General features: G+C 35.5%; 1 protein-coding gene across 1 annotated transcript; it reads left to right on the forward strand.

The window, feature by feature from the left end:
• The first annotated feature begins 661 nt into the window (after window positions 1–661).
• LOC108375571 (sodium-dependent noradrenaline transporter-like) lies at window positions 662–10,201 on the forward strand. The gene is made up of 10 exons (XM_017631713.1): window positions 662–1,141; window positions 3,098–3,229; window positions 5,032–5,201; window positions 7,308–7,399; window positions 7,466–7,601; window positions 7,683–8,013; window positions 8,377–8,543; window positions 9,301–9,429; window positions 9,502–9,708; window positions 9,862–10,201. The coding sequence occupies exons 1-10, from the start codon at window positions 979–981 to the stop codon at window positions 10,138–10,140; spliced, it is 1,806 nt and encodes a 601-aa protein (XP_017487202.1). The 5' UTR covers window positions 662–978; the 3' UTR covers window positions 10,141–10,201.
• Window positions 10,202–14,853: the final 4,652 nt, after the last annotated feature.

A 14,853-nucleotide genomic window follows, 5' to 3' on the forward strand; every position in this document is an offset into this window, starting at 1 on the left:
ATTTTATTTTATTTTATTTTGTTTTATTTTATTTTATTTTATTTATTTTTTTGTTTTATTAATCTATTTTATTTTATTTAATTTTATTTTGTTTTATTTTATCTTATTGTATTTTTTAATCAGGCAAGACAATAGAGTTTGTCCGAACTAACATTCTCTGCGATGTAAACACTGTGTGTTATTGTAAGTTTACAGCTGTTTGAGTGTATATGTTAATAGCAGAGTAAAATTTTACATTACTGATATCGAACGTTAATTATAGCAAACACCAAAATAAGAGATATTTTTCGTTCCTATGTATTTTAGAGAGATTTGAAATAAACAAAAATACATACATACATACATACACAGATAGAATCTTGTTTACGGCATAATTTATAAAATTAGAGTACCAAAACAAACTGTTTAGCAATTTTCTATTACACCCCTTCATTCAGCTGTAAACATTTTCGATGGAGTGAATCCATTGAAAAAAGAAAATAAATTAAATTTGTATTTCTCATTATAGGTACTCTGGCCATTATTTCTGTGTATTTTTTAGAATTGCTGATTATTTTCATATATTTATGCAGATACATTCATATATATGCATGTATGTATGTTTGTACATATGTATACTACATACATACATACATACGTGTATGCAGTTTACAAAACCAAGCAACAGCGATTCGATCAGTCGACTATCACTGCTCAGCGTGTGTGGAGCGCCGTTTTAATTATAGCTTAAAAATCGGTGTATTCAAAAATTCAATGTGAAGGTGTTTCGTTGGTTGCGAGCCATACATATCACTGCGATGACTTTGTGAAAACCTTAGTTAATTACATATAGCCGGCGCACATAGAAACAAAAAAAAAAACAAAAATGAAATTATAGCAAATTTATTTACACTGTGCTGCACGTAAAATTTTAGTTGCGTGTGTGTGTCTGATTTTATGTTTACTTCTACAAAGCTGTGATCGCTATTTGCTTTTAAAATGATTTACGAAACTTCATACGATAGTGGCCGTCTGCCCTATAAACCTGATTTGACACGCGGCTATTGGGCTAAGCCAAGCGACTTCATATTTGCCGGCATCAGCTTAGCTTTCCGCTTAGATGTTTTCTCCATAGCATGGGTGATATTTTCATATGCGGGTTGTAAGTAGAGCGATTGATATGCATGTTGGCTGTGTTAACATATTAGTTTCGTTCCTCAACTTTTGTGTATAAAACCAGTAAAACTGTCCAAAAGCAAAATTGCTCTCAGAGAAAGAGAGAAGAACCAAAAAGTGTGGCAACGCTGTTCGGGTAAAAACTGGCAAAACTGTCAAATTCATAAGCAAAAACTTAATATTTCTTCGCCACGATATGTACTTTTACTTTGCTTAATCAACTTTCAAATCGTTTGAATAGCTGATAAATGCCTCCTTATATTTGATATTCTTCATTTCTGGAGGTGGCAGCAGTAAAAATCAAATTATAGTTCAAAAAACTAAAAGCTCCCTATTATAATTGCCATTCGTACTGTCATCAGGTATGTAACCTGAGAATAGAAATCGCTGCATCTTTTAGGCGCATCAATATTACATAGTTACATCCCGAACTAATAAAAGGAAGGTAAAAAAGGGGGGTTTTCCTATGTATTTTTGGACCACCCTAATGTACATGTTATCAATTAGTTTGAACCGAGCTTTTTCTTGCACACATACGTAAATACATAAATACATATGTACGTATATGCAAATATATGCAAATATGAGATAATGAATGAATAATGAGTTTTCAGCGAAAAACGAATTGTTTTCATTTTAAAATCCAACAACAACAAATTTTTATAATTTCAAGAATTTCTCATCGATTGCTATATACGCATATTACCCAGATTTATGTATGTAAAAAAGGACCTCGGCAAGGGCAATTCTGGCAACAGTCGTTGAACTCACCACCGTTTTTCGAAACACCAAAGGCAATACGTTTTCTAAATATTTGATTAAATATAACAAGTACGTTTTTCTTTTAAAACAATAAAAACTTAAAATTAAAAGAAAACTAAATCAAGAGAAAATAAATAGTTTTTCCACATTTTTTCATATAAAACGACCTCACGCTCGAGAAAATTTTTGAAAAATAAAAATATATCTGAAATAAAGTAAATAAAAAAAAATAGATATATATATATTTTTAACAATAAAATCTAAAAAATAAGTAAATAAAATTAAAAAAAATAAGTTCCCAAAACACGAAATCAAAAAATTAAAGGAATATTAGATTAAAAACTAAAAATAATATTAAAAGAAAATTAAATTAAAAATTAAAAACTTGAAATAAAGTCCTTAGGACTAAATAATATAAAATAAACTCTTAAAATTAAAAGAAAATTAAATTACAAAAATTAAATATATTTCAAAAAACTAAAAAATATGTAAATGAGTTTCTAGAAAATTTACGAAATCGAAAAGATATGTATCTTTCTTCTCAAAAAAATAAAGTGTAACAATTAAAGAAACTTTATTAAAAAAAATTAATTAATAAAAATTCTGCAGGCTGAGCATTTCAACCTCGAATCTCTCGAACTACACCGAAATTATCCTGAACTTGTTAAGAAATAATAATATTGAACAAGTCTTGAAATGTTCCCCTACATAGTCCCAAGATAATCCCGAACTAGTCCCGAAATGTTCCTGAACTGTCCTGAAATAAACCGGAAATAGTTCATAACTAGACTCAAATGTTCCAGAACTGGACCAGAAATAGTTGTGAACTAGTCGCGAAACGGTCATGAAATAGCTAAGCAATCGGCCTGAATAGCTACAAAATGTGCCTGAAATAGTCCGGAATAATCCGAACTAGTCCGAAAATTGACAAAAAATGAACCTGAACTAGTCCAAAAATATTCCTAACAAGTCTCGAAATGGCACAAAGCTAGGCCTAAAATAGTCCTCAAATAATCGTAAACTTTATCCCGAAATGATGCCCTGAACAGTTCCTGAAATATATTTAGTCCTTAACAGGCCTCGAAACGGTCATTCACTAGTCCTGAACTATTAATTATATATTGATTTCATGGTTTCGAAAAGAGACTAATTTAAAATTTTTCAACGACCTCCCTTTTAGGTGCGTCTGTTGTGCCTTATATAATATTTTTATTCATCTTCATTGTTCCTTTGTTTGTGATGCAATCATTTCTGGGCCAATTCTCGAGGACTGGATTTATATCAGCATTTCGCATTGCGCCGCTTTTTAAAGGTAAGTATTTCCCCAGCATTATTTTTTGTATGTATTATTTATAAATACATATATATGTAAGGCCTTATGAGAAGAACATATTTGAGCAAAAATTCAGAATGAAAGAGGCAAGACAACAATCTTAGGCGGCTAATAGAAAAATTAGTCTAGCAAAGCAGTAAATAGAGAACAGAGGCACAGACTCATAGACTTTCAATTAGAACTTCATATTTCAGAGCCGCTTAAGTCCTCATCCAACTATAGACAGAGGAGTTTGTTGCAAGCAGAAACAAACTAAATAGTTTATCACCCTTTCTTGAATCTTACCATACATGGCACTCACAACATCCGGACTATGTATGATATATGCAGATTGAACGCAACACACATATAGAGGTAACGTAGATTTGGTCACTCGCGTATTCGGGACTCAGACGACTACTGGTGCTTGGGCTTCAACAACGTAATTCATGGGACAAGAGTCACTTACGGATGGAAACGGACTCTCTGTAGATGCCGTCGGTTCACCGTCGCATCCAAAGCTTGTTGTAGGTGCGTTTGTATCACGTCCTTGTATTCTAGAAGATGCCTTCGGACGTGTCCAGGTGGAGGTTCTGCCTCAAGAAAATGTCAGTTTGGATGCTCCCTGCGATAGTAGCCAACCAGATAAGCATTAGATTGTGCTCCCTAACAGGAAACATATGTAGATGCCTCACTAAGCAACTGGTACGTCGACGAAATCATAACACAACTTGGTGCTAACTAGAATACGGCATTTTGGAAAGTCTCAATCTTCGTGCACTGCAAGTCAATTACCTTGTATGTTGCCAACAAAATATCTTTTTCTTTGCCCGAAGTGCTGTCGGTGAACAAGATGTGGAATAGAGATGGGCACGTGACTAAATATTTAATCCCGACCCCGTCCATCCCGAAATTCGATTTTTAAGTCCCGGACCCGCCTATCCCGAGCTTTTTCAGAATTGTACCGCGGGTCCCGTGGGTCCCGATATCTATCTCTAAAGCAGGCTACACACGGACAACAAATTGATACGAGCGGATGTTGAGATTTCAACGTATGTGGCGAGGTTTACAAACCGATCGAAGGTTCACAAATATGTTCATGTCTTTCATATTAATTTTAATAATGAAAGATCTGGCATCTTCCTATAATTTTTTTTTCTTTTTCGTCTCAATATAACATTAAAAGTGCATATTTCAAACATCGTTTTTAAGGAAGATTTCGTGAATTTTCGGGGGTTGCGGTTTTATCGGGAGTGTCGGGAAAGGATTTTGGTCCCGTCCCGCCCGCCATATTTTTACAGACCTTCCCGATACCGCCCATCCCGGCCAATTTTAAATCAGTATCTCGAATGTGGAACTTGATGCGGCTCTGTACTTTGTTAGCGAAAACGACCTTTTCAGTCGGCAGCTAATGGGTTAAAACGTTCTATGAAAATATTTCCCATGAAATTTTACTATGTATATATATCTTAACCTTTATATTATTATTACATATATTTTAAAAATTTTTTAGACTTTTTTGAAAAGTACTTGGGCCGAGACATGAAAACTTTAGTAGGCCATTAAATGAAAATGAGAGCTAACTTTTGCAAATCCAGCGAGTGCTTTACTAATGGGATGGGTATACTTTCAGAAAATGTTAACAAAGGCCTTGAAAAATGTTTTTATTTACTTTTTTTTATTAATGGCGTGTGTAAATTACTACAGTATGCCTCTAAAAACTATTTTGGCATAATTTTACATTGAATCCACTTTAATTATTTGTATGTACTGAATAATCCTATTTTCTTTATTTTTGACAGGAATTGGCTATATTAGCTTGGCTGTGAATTTGGGCGTCCTTACATACTACAGCGTCTTTGCCGCCATACCGTTACTCTACCTCTTCCATTCATTGCGTCCCACCTTACCATGGAGCTGTGAGGGTTTAAAGAGTTGGTCATACAACTTTACCGAGCATCAAGTGAGACATGTGAGTATAAATTAACGATTAAGAGTTATATGTATATACGAGTACATATCGTCCCTAGACATGAATAAAGGCGCGAGCTCAAAAGTTGACCGTGCAAAAAGCCGCATAAAAAAACTTCCGCGAAGAAAAGCTCTTAACATGGTTGACGGCGAAGAAAGACGCGGATACCCAAAGGATTTTTGGGGAATGATGCTGAAGTGATAGTCCTCGGCTAGGTATTAATCTATGTTTACACGTCTTTCTTCACCGTCAGCTAGGTTACGCGTTTTTCTTCCCGAAGTTTTTCTTAAGTGCCTTTTTTCGTAAAAATTTTTCTGCAGTGTATACTTTAGATGTGCGGCAGTAAGGCTCTGGACCATACAAGCGCATTTGGGCTCCACGTATTGCGAGATAGTCAGCCCTTTCGTTATCTTCAAATCATTTATGTCCAGAGACCCACCACATTGACACTCTATAAATGGCCCCAGGCGGTTCAATAGAATTTAAACTGTCCAAGATGCTTCATGTTTTTCTGATGAGTCTAAGGCATTTAACGCTGCTTGACTATCAAATTGTCCTCTTACGAAGACATTCTCGAGCATAGCCTTCGTTTGCGAAGATTTCCGCCTAGACTATAGTTTGGGATGAGCCCATTGGCAGACTTTTCCAAGTGCGCATAGCTAAGTACTCTCGTCGCCCATCTTCGATCCATCGGTTTATCATATTTGGGACCCTTTGTAGATCGTAGTTATTCCTTTGTGGGAATCCTGGCCCTGTAGGTCTAGTCAAAGGATAATTTCGGTAGCATAATATCGGTAAGCTTGTTATCGGGATTATCCGGCAATGGCTTGAGAACCTTCTAGTGACCCCGAAGATACCCACTTTTCATGGTGATTATACTGGGCAGTCATAAGGCGCTCCACCAGGCCACCTTTTCAATCGAAATAAACAGTGGAGGAATGGTCCGGGGCGCATAGCTCCTGTGATGGCCAGGCAAACCAAGCGGTGGAGCTTGCTCAAGGGGGCTCCCGCGCTTACTTGCTTAGCTTTTGGCCTCCAGCTCAGTGCCACATATGTAACAATGGGGTTTACGACCGTATTGAAAAACCAATACGTTAGTTTTCTCCGCAACCTGGCATTCATATAAGTCGGGCATAGAAACACGCGCCCGGTATCCCTAAACTTGACTAGAGAGGTGTATTCCAGCAGAAGAGGACTCCAATAAACATTATGGACTTCGCGATGATTTGGTAGAGCTAAGAAATTAACATATGTATGAGAAAGACTTTAGGTTTTAAAGGTTTTAGGTTAGGTAGGTTCTAAAATTTAAAATAATTACAATGGAAACCCACTTACGTATCACCAACAAAAAAATAACGTGAGTAGCAGGTAAGCACTCATTAAACCTGATCTATCTACGGTTTGTCAAAGCATTATGTGGTTAAGTTACATGAAAAATAACTTAGGTTAGAAACTAAATATTCATTCCATTTTATTCGTTTTGCCGGAACCAGAGCACGTCTTTTTCTTAACCACTTCGGGAATAGTTCAGGACTAGTTCAGGACGAATTATCCCAAAATGATCCCGAATTAAGCCCAAGCTTGTCCTGAAGTAACCTTGAAAATGTAGTCAACATGTCCCGAAATCATATCGAACAAGTCTTGAAACAGTTCCGAAATGGTCCCATGCTAGTCCCAAAATGAGCCCGAACTGAGCAACAAATACTACTGACCAGGTCCAAAACGAAATAGTCGCGAACTATCCCGAAAAAGGCTAGGAATAGTCCTTAAGCAGTCCCGAAATGGATTTAAACTAATTCTGAACTAGTCTCAAATAGTGTAGAGTTAATCCCGTGATGGTAATCAATCAGTCCCGAAGTGATCCTAAAATACATAGCTCCGAAATGGTCCTGAAATAGTCCTGAACAGATCCCGAAACGGTACTCAAATGATCCCAGCCTAGTGCCAAAATGTTCCCGAAAACGTTCTGGACAAATTCCAAAACAGTCGTAAAATCGTGAACTTGTCCCGAAGTCATCTCGAGCAAGTCTTAAGACGGCCTGAAATGCTCTCGAGTACTATTTAACAACATTGATTTAAAATTTCCTTTTTTTTTGTTTTTTACAGCTCTGCCATATTTTACACAATGATACGGCGCCACCGTTAACTAATAGCTCCTGGTTTGTAACACACGAAATACCATCGAATTTATTTTTAAAGTAAATATTAATCTCTTCAACACCGTAATTGGAACTTTCTTTCACAATATCCAATTTTCGCCATAGATCTCGCTTTAATCATATGGAATTATTTGAACCCAACGATGACGGCTTCTACATCTCCTGGGAAGTGTTGCTTTGTACGCTACTCATATGGTCAATAATTGTGGCCGTCTTCTATAAATGGAGAAGCATAGAAAAGGTTTTTAGCACATGCATACATATACATAATTGAAATTAACGGTTTTTTACAATATTTAAATATGCACTTTCAACTTTGCAGTTAGGCACAGTGCTGCGTTATTGCATATTCGCCACTTTTGTTTTGCTCTTCATCGCTGTACTACGTTTTGCTTTGATACCAAAAGATCCTTTGCTTACAATCTCTCAATTCTTCATACCTGAGTGGTATACGTTCCTGCGTGGTTTTCCGACAGTAAGCCTTTATATAGTATCGGTATTTGGCGTAGGTTGGGGCAGCGTAATAGCATTGGCCAGTTTCAATAGATTCCAAACGAAAATCATAGAAAATAGTTGGACTATTTGCCTAGCGCAATTATGTATGTTTTTATCATTTGCCTTTATTATTTATGTGACGGATAATTACTTTGAAGGTGAGTGCTGAATATACTCGTATGTAAATTAGGGTGGTTCCAAAAATGCACGTGAAAAAGTAAAGTGTTGATTTTAACGCTCTCATCCGTAGGATTGCTCTGTACCGAAAAAATTATACACCTGTTTTTTATTTTGAAAAAAAAAAAATCAAGCCGCTCAAAGTTTTCCATGTATTTTATACGGGGAAAAACAAGTTTTAATGGTATAGAATTCTTGAAAATCAATTTGTTTTTTTCAGTATAGAGCAGTCCTAGGAGGTGAGAGCATTAAAATTCCGACTTTGCTTTTTTTTGGGGCCATCTTAATGTAAATACATATCGAGGGCTTATATTCAATACCCTCTATTCCTTATTCCTTTTCAGAAATAAAGGATGCATACAATGCGGACAATCCAGATTCCTATGCGTTTTTAAATCATCTATGGGCTCTATTTCTGTCCACGGGCAGTGTAATGGCAGAGATGACATGGCCAAATCTATGGTGTATTTTATTTTATGCAATGCTGCTATTAGCGGCGTTAATTACCATGGTGAGACATTTAAGCTTGAACTTCTACTTCTACTTCTACTTCTACTTATACTTATACTTATACTTATACTTATACTTATACTTATACTTATACTTATACTTATACTTATACTTATACTTATACTTATACTTATACTTATACTTATACTTATACTTATACTTATACTTATACTTATACTTATACTTATACTTATACTTATACTTATACTTATACTTATACTTATACTTATACTTATACTTATACTTATACTTATACTTATACTTATACTTATACTTATACTTATACTTATACTTATACTTATACTTATACTTATACTTATACTTATACTTATACTTATACTTATACTTATACTTATACTTATACTTATACTTATACTTATACTTATACTTATACTTATACTTATACTTATACTTATACTTATACTTATACTTATACTTATACTTATACTTATACTTATACTTATACTTATACTTATACTTATACTTATACTTATACTTATACTTATACTTATACTTATACTTATACTTATACTTATACTTATACTTATACTTATACTTATACTTATACTTATACTTATACTTATACTTATACTTATACTTATACTTATACTTATACTTATACTTATACTTATACTTATACTTATACTTATACTTATACTTATACTTATACTTATACTTATACTTATACTTATACTTATACTTATACTTATACTTATACTTATACTTATACTTATACTTAATACATCCTTTACTTGCAGGTGACCAGCCTACTATCAACTCTGCAGAGCATCTTTGATGAATTTGAAGAATTACGTGCGCGCAAAACTGTAGTAACTTACATTGTAATAGGCCTGTTAGCCTTTTGCTCGCTCTACACTTGTACTAATGTAGGTTATCCATACCGCTAATGAGTATTTAACATTTCTGAATTTAGTCTATTGCTTTACAAATTTTTCCAGCGCGGTGTCTTTTTCCATATCATACTATCCAACGATACGCTCGTCACACAGACTTGTCTCAATCTTTTGCTATTCTTCGTCGTGCTGTGGGTCTATGGGCGAGTGCGTTTCCAACGCGATATTGAATTTATGTTAGGTCAAACATTTTCAACATGGAAGATTTATATGCTGCGCTTTGTTTCACCTCTGTGTCTTATACTGCTATTGGTAAGTGATCTACCAACAGAAACTTTAGAATAGATATCACTGATTGAGGGGATCCTTCCTAAATATATATACCCCATTGACTTGCGCAGACTTGTAGTTTCTAAGTAAACTGATCAAATGTACCAAACATCCACTAATCATCTCTACTTACAGTTAGGAACACTATTTATAGCTGTGGTGAATCACGATATCGGTACAATTGTTCTACAAATCGCTGCGCTTCTATTTATAGTCCTACCCTGGCTATATGTACCGGGTTATATGATCTATATAATGCTACAAACCACGGGGACATTCAAGACGCGTTTTAAGCGCTGCTGTCGTCCGATGGACTGGTATCCGGTGGAATTAGTGGACCGACAGCGCTATGAGGAAGCAATGCGCAATACAGATGCGACACACCAATTGAGTCATGATGAAACGGAGATTTAGGTTTAGTGAAATGACAATATTTAAATTTAAAATTTGTAAAAATGGAATGTTCAAATGATATTAAAAAATCACATGTCGAATAAATATAATATTTAAGAACTTTTAAAAACCAATTTTTTTTCAACGAGGATAAATCTTGGCACAGAACTGTCGCAACGGTGTGGGCTAGTGGTACTATCCAGGTATAAAGGTGGTATACTCTCCACACTGCATCAATACATTGTAAACATGTCTACTACCCTGATAACTGAATTGTTTGCGGCTCTATAAACAATCGTAGTGCTTAACAGTCTAGTATTATTGGAAGTTTTGACTTCAACCTTATTTAAACGGATCACTAGGTACTTGGCTAAACTGACACCAGTGAGCTCTACACGGATAGGTTGAAGCTGGACAGAAGTGTCGGTATACATTTTTTTAACAGCCCTCTCTTTATCTCAAATTTGGGTTTCCAGATCATTGTAGTGTCTTCCAAACAGAGGTATTTCAAAATTGTTTCATTTATGAGAGGCCCAACGTTACCTAATGTCATATGCATCAGTAGTATGGTGGCATAAAACACTGCCATACTGCGCTTCAATAGGTTTGTGTGTCCTAGCTACGGGCAGCCACTTCTGAGATAGACTCCTTTTCATATGCCTATACATATTCAAGCAGCATCAGACAATTGAGAGATGCCAGTTACAGGTATCTAACGACAAAGTTTATCAAAGGAAGCGTAATGCAAATAATCGTGAGAAGTCCATCAGCTTTGAAAAGATGCGAGCTTTCTGTGGCTCTTCCTTCATTTGGTCGCAGAGACGTTCTTAAGTACCCAGACGTTTCTAGCTTGAGTTATATAGCGGTATCTGGCACTTATGAACTAAAATTAGTGAAAGACTAATTAAACCCAGGCTTGCTTCAACACGCTTCAACTTTATGCCGGTAACACTTATGTTGGTTGCCAGATCGGGAAGGGTTTGAAAGCAACAAAATCGACGACGAACTGCCAGGAGAAATATCCTCAACTGGTTTTGTGGGACCGCCACCCTTCCGCATAACTTATTTGAGGGCCTTAATTCAGAACTAGGTAATTATTGTACAGCAATAGGTCTGCTTAGTGAAGATAGGCTCTTTAGTTACGCTTTCAATGACAAAAATATCAGTCTCTTAAATACAGGCGATAGTATTTTATTTGCAAGAAATCGGCCAAACCAAAGAGTCAGTATGCCTGCTCTGTCTTGAGGACGCTGAGACGTCATATCACATTCCTTCTGGCGATGCAAATGTTTGTTTATTATAGTCTTCTATATTCGAGTCCCTTAGAATCAGATCATCAAACCCCAGGTGGTCGCCATCGGGGAAAATTTGTTTAGTGAAGTGTGAAGCAGTACCAAATTCCTCTAATCGGGACTCGTTTACAAAAATTTAGGCAATAATAATTTGCTTTGCCGCAGAGAAAAGACGCAAATCAAGAGACCAGTTCCGCTAACCCTACCAGACTTGTGAGTAATCGTGACGGTGGTGTTTAAGGCGCTTCGGCCGGATACGAAGTAATTGACGTAGAAAATAGTCAACGCGGCAGCTTCTTCAGAAAGAGAACTCGTTCACGATCATCTACGCTGGAATTGGTGGAATACTTAGCACCTTCTGTGATCATTGATGTGTTAAATTTTAGAAGATTTTCTGGTTTTTTATGTCTAACCGTTTCATCTCGTTTAGTCCATAAGTCTGCCTCACATTTGGCATTCATACCTAGCCATCTCATCAACTGCTCCATATTCTTCGAACTCAGGCAAGAGTGACGATAGGATAGTCCAGTTTTGCCAAAGCTATACGAAATTTCCCTACCATCCCCTACTTCACTACCTTGGACACTATTGCCCTAGCCAAAAAGGAATAGTGTAGCTCTGAGTTTGATAAATGGTCTCATCATCAGGCAACGAGATATTTCCACTATGCACAAAAAACACCGCGGTACGCAAATCTATAAAACGCCAATTACCATTGGATCTCATGGGAAAAACAAATATCAGGAAAAGGTGCGTAAGCACGCAAAAAACAGAAAGAAACCCGGGCAAACAATATTTCTGTTTTATAACAATTTCGCCTTTGCTACACTAGTGAAACAACAAATGCGTAATTTTTTATTTGGACCTTAAAGTTTCCTTATTAGAGCAAAGCTAAAATTACTCGATCGAAGGGAGCTTCAAGCGACATAGACACACAAATGCATAAAAAAACTTTCGGAAAGTCATAATTGTTTTTCATATTTTTATATTTTTCGAACCACGGTTCATCGAATTAACCGTTATCAATAAATATACATATTTCACAGAACAATGGATTTATAGGGAAATTTGCCGCATCCGATATGCAATGTAAACAAACTCACTAATACGCAAATGAGCGATGTATATACATACATTCATATGTATTTATGTAAAGAAACATCTTTGCAGTTTACTTCTTTGCCATTGTATTGTATTTTACACTCTATAGCAGGCTTTCCCAAAGTGGGTGCCGCGAGCGTATGCCTGGGGTGCCGCTAGTGGCTAGAGTATACTAGTGGTGCGAGCAAATTCTTTAAACTTTCCATACACAACGCAAGCGGTTTGATCAAACTCCAACATGGCGGCAAGGAAATCAAAAAAGTATTGATTTTTATTAAAATTACCTTCAGCGGCTCGTCAAACCACATACACAACACAAATGGCTTGCAGCAAAGTGATATTTCGCTTGATTTGTCAAGCCGCTTGTGTGGTGTATTTCTCATGTATTTCGAGGCAGTCGAGAACGAATTTATAAAAAGTTTGAAAGCTTGTGAATTTTTTAGTTTGCAACTTGACGAAAGTATCGACGTAGAGGGACTTAATATTCTCCTCGTATTAGTGAGGGCGCAAGGCAAATCGTAGAAGAAATTTTGATGAGCGAAGTACTTGAGACTTACACCACTAACGACGAAATTTTTAAATCTATCGACAAATATGTACAAATTTCGGTTTTAATTTTAAACTTTTTGAACTACATATCCCAACTAAATTCAGTTTCAAATACAAACTTTCCAAGATTAAAAAAAGAGAGCTTATGTTGGGTTTAGGATTTAAACAGTACGGCTTAAATTTTAAACTCAAACATTTTCACAAATAAAAATAAAAAAATAAAAATCTTAAATTTAATATGCTCTGTCTGAAGGGCATTGAACCCGGATTGCCTTGGTAGCAAGCATCTTTGCACACTCAGCTACTGGTACAGCCATGCATAAATGTGCCTTAATTTGTTGAGTTTGAATCAAGACCACTGTTCGCTGTGTTTATGCCGTCAGTTCATAAGATTTGCTCCCACTCTCTGAGAGACATATAAAATAAGGCATATTAAGGTAAACATTTTCTATTCCGGTTTAGATTTTACACAAACTTTTCTAAGTATGAAACCTAGAAACTAGAATTAAAACAATTTGGTTTAATTTTTAAACCACTCATAGCAAAACATCATATTCTCGGTTGCTAGACTAAAATTTAAACCAGAATATATTAAAAATTGCTTAAAACTATTGACTGGTCTAAAAAGTAGACTATAAAAGATTAAAAAAAGGCAGTAGTCCCAGCTCAGGTTTAAAAGTTAAATCCAAATTTTTCGGGGTAAAATCGTCAAAGCTCCCAATAAACTTAAGAAAATAATGAAGTCATCAAAACAATTTCAGTCCTCACATCAAAACTAAAAAAAGTTTGCATTGTGCTTGTTTTCGTCGATATTTGAAGAGTAGAGGTGCCGCGAAATTTGTTTAGCACAACAAGGGTGCCGCGGTGAAAAAAGTTCGGGAAACCCTGCTCTATATGGCATGTATTTTTGTTTTGCTCACTTTCATTATCAAACAGGTTGTTGATAATACCAAATTCTCAGAATTAATTGAAAAGCCCAAATATCACTGCGCATGGTCCAGCGAGAATGCAATGCTCGAAGTCGATTATATGCACTTAAATAATTTATTGTCCTCTTAAATTAAAATATACTTTATTCACTTTTAAGAAAAGCAATTTTTGCAACGATTGCATTACTTTTCTCATGTCTTCTAATAATAGGTACTTGGGGCTTCACGTGAAGTTATGATGCGATTTTCTATATTTACAGCTGATAAAATATCTGTCAACAACAACCACAACAGTAGTACACACACACACGAATAATAATGAAAAGAAAATGACCGGAAGAAACTTAGCAAAGCAATATCTGGCGGCTTTGATTGCACTTTGCAGCCTGAAGTAGTGTTGCCGCAAATCATTTTTAGTGGTAGCCAAATTCCTTTGAAAAAAGGGCTAAAAAAGACCTAAAAAAAAGTCGCTGTGGCTAAAAATGGTAGCTTAACTTTTTTACTTACATATACATATATAAGTATACTCGCAAACATTTTCAATAAGTAATGGTATAGAAAAACAATGAGCTCTGGAAAAAAGCTAATATTTTATCCAACCAAAAACCTTTTTGTATAAAAGAGAAAATATACGACACCAGCGTGCTTACTCCATCAAGTGATTGTAGCGTGAAGCTCGAAGCTTACTTATTACCAGCCAGTGTTGGCAAAATGTTAAACTGATTAACGATTAAAAAGTCAATGGCGATTGACGATTAAAATTAGTTAAATTAAATTAAATTTTTTTAATCGTTAATCGCTGGCTGTGATTACGTTTAATTAATTATAACCATTAATCGTTAATACAATTAAAAAGAAAATCT

The sequence above is a fragment of the Rhagoletis zephyria genome, unplaced genomic scaffold (genome assembly GCF_001687245.7).
Source record: "Rhagoletis zephyria isolate East Lansing unplaced genomic scaffold, Rhagoletis_zephyria_1.1 Rzeph_scaffold_09135, whole genome shotgun sequence".
Taxonomy (NCBI): domain Eukaryota; kingdom Metazoa; phylum Arthropoda; class Insecta; order Diptera; family Tephritidae; genus Rhagoletis; species Rhagoletis zephyria.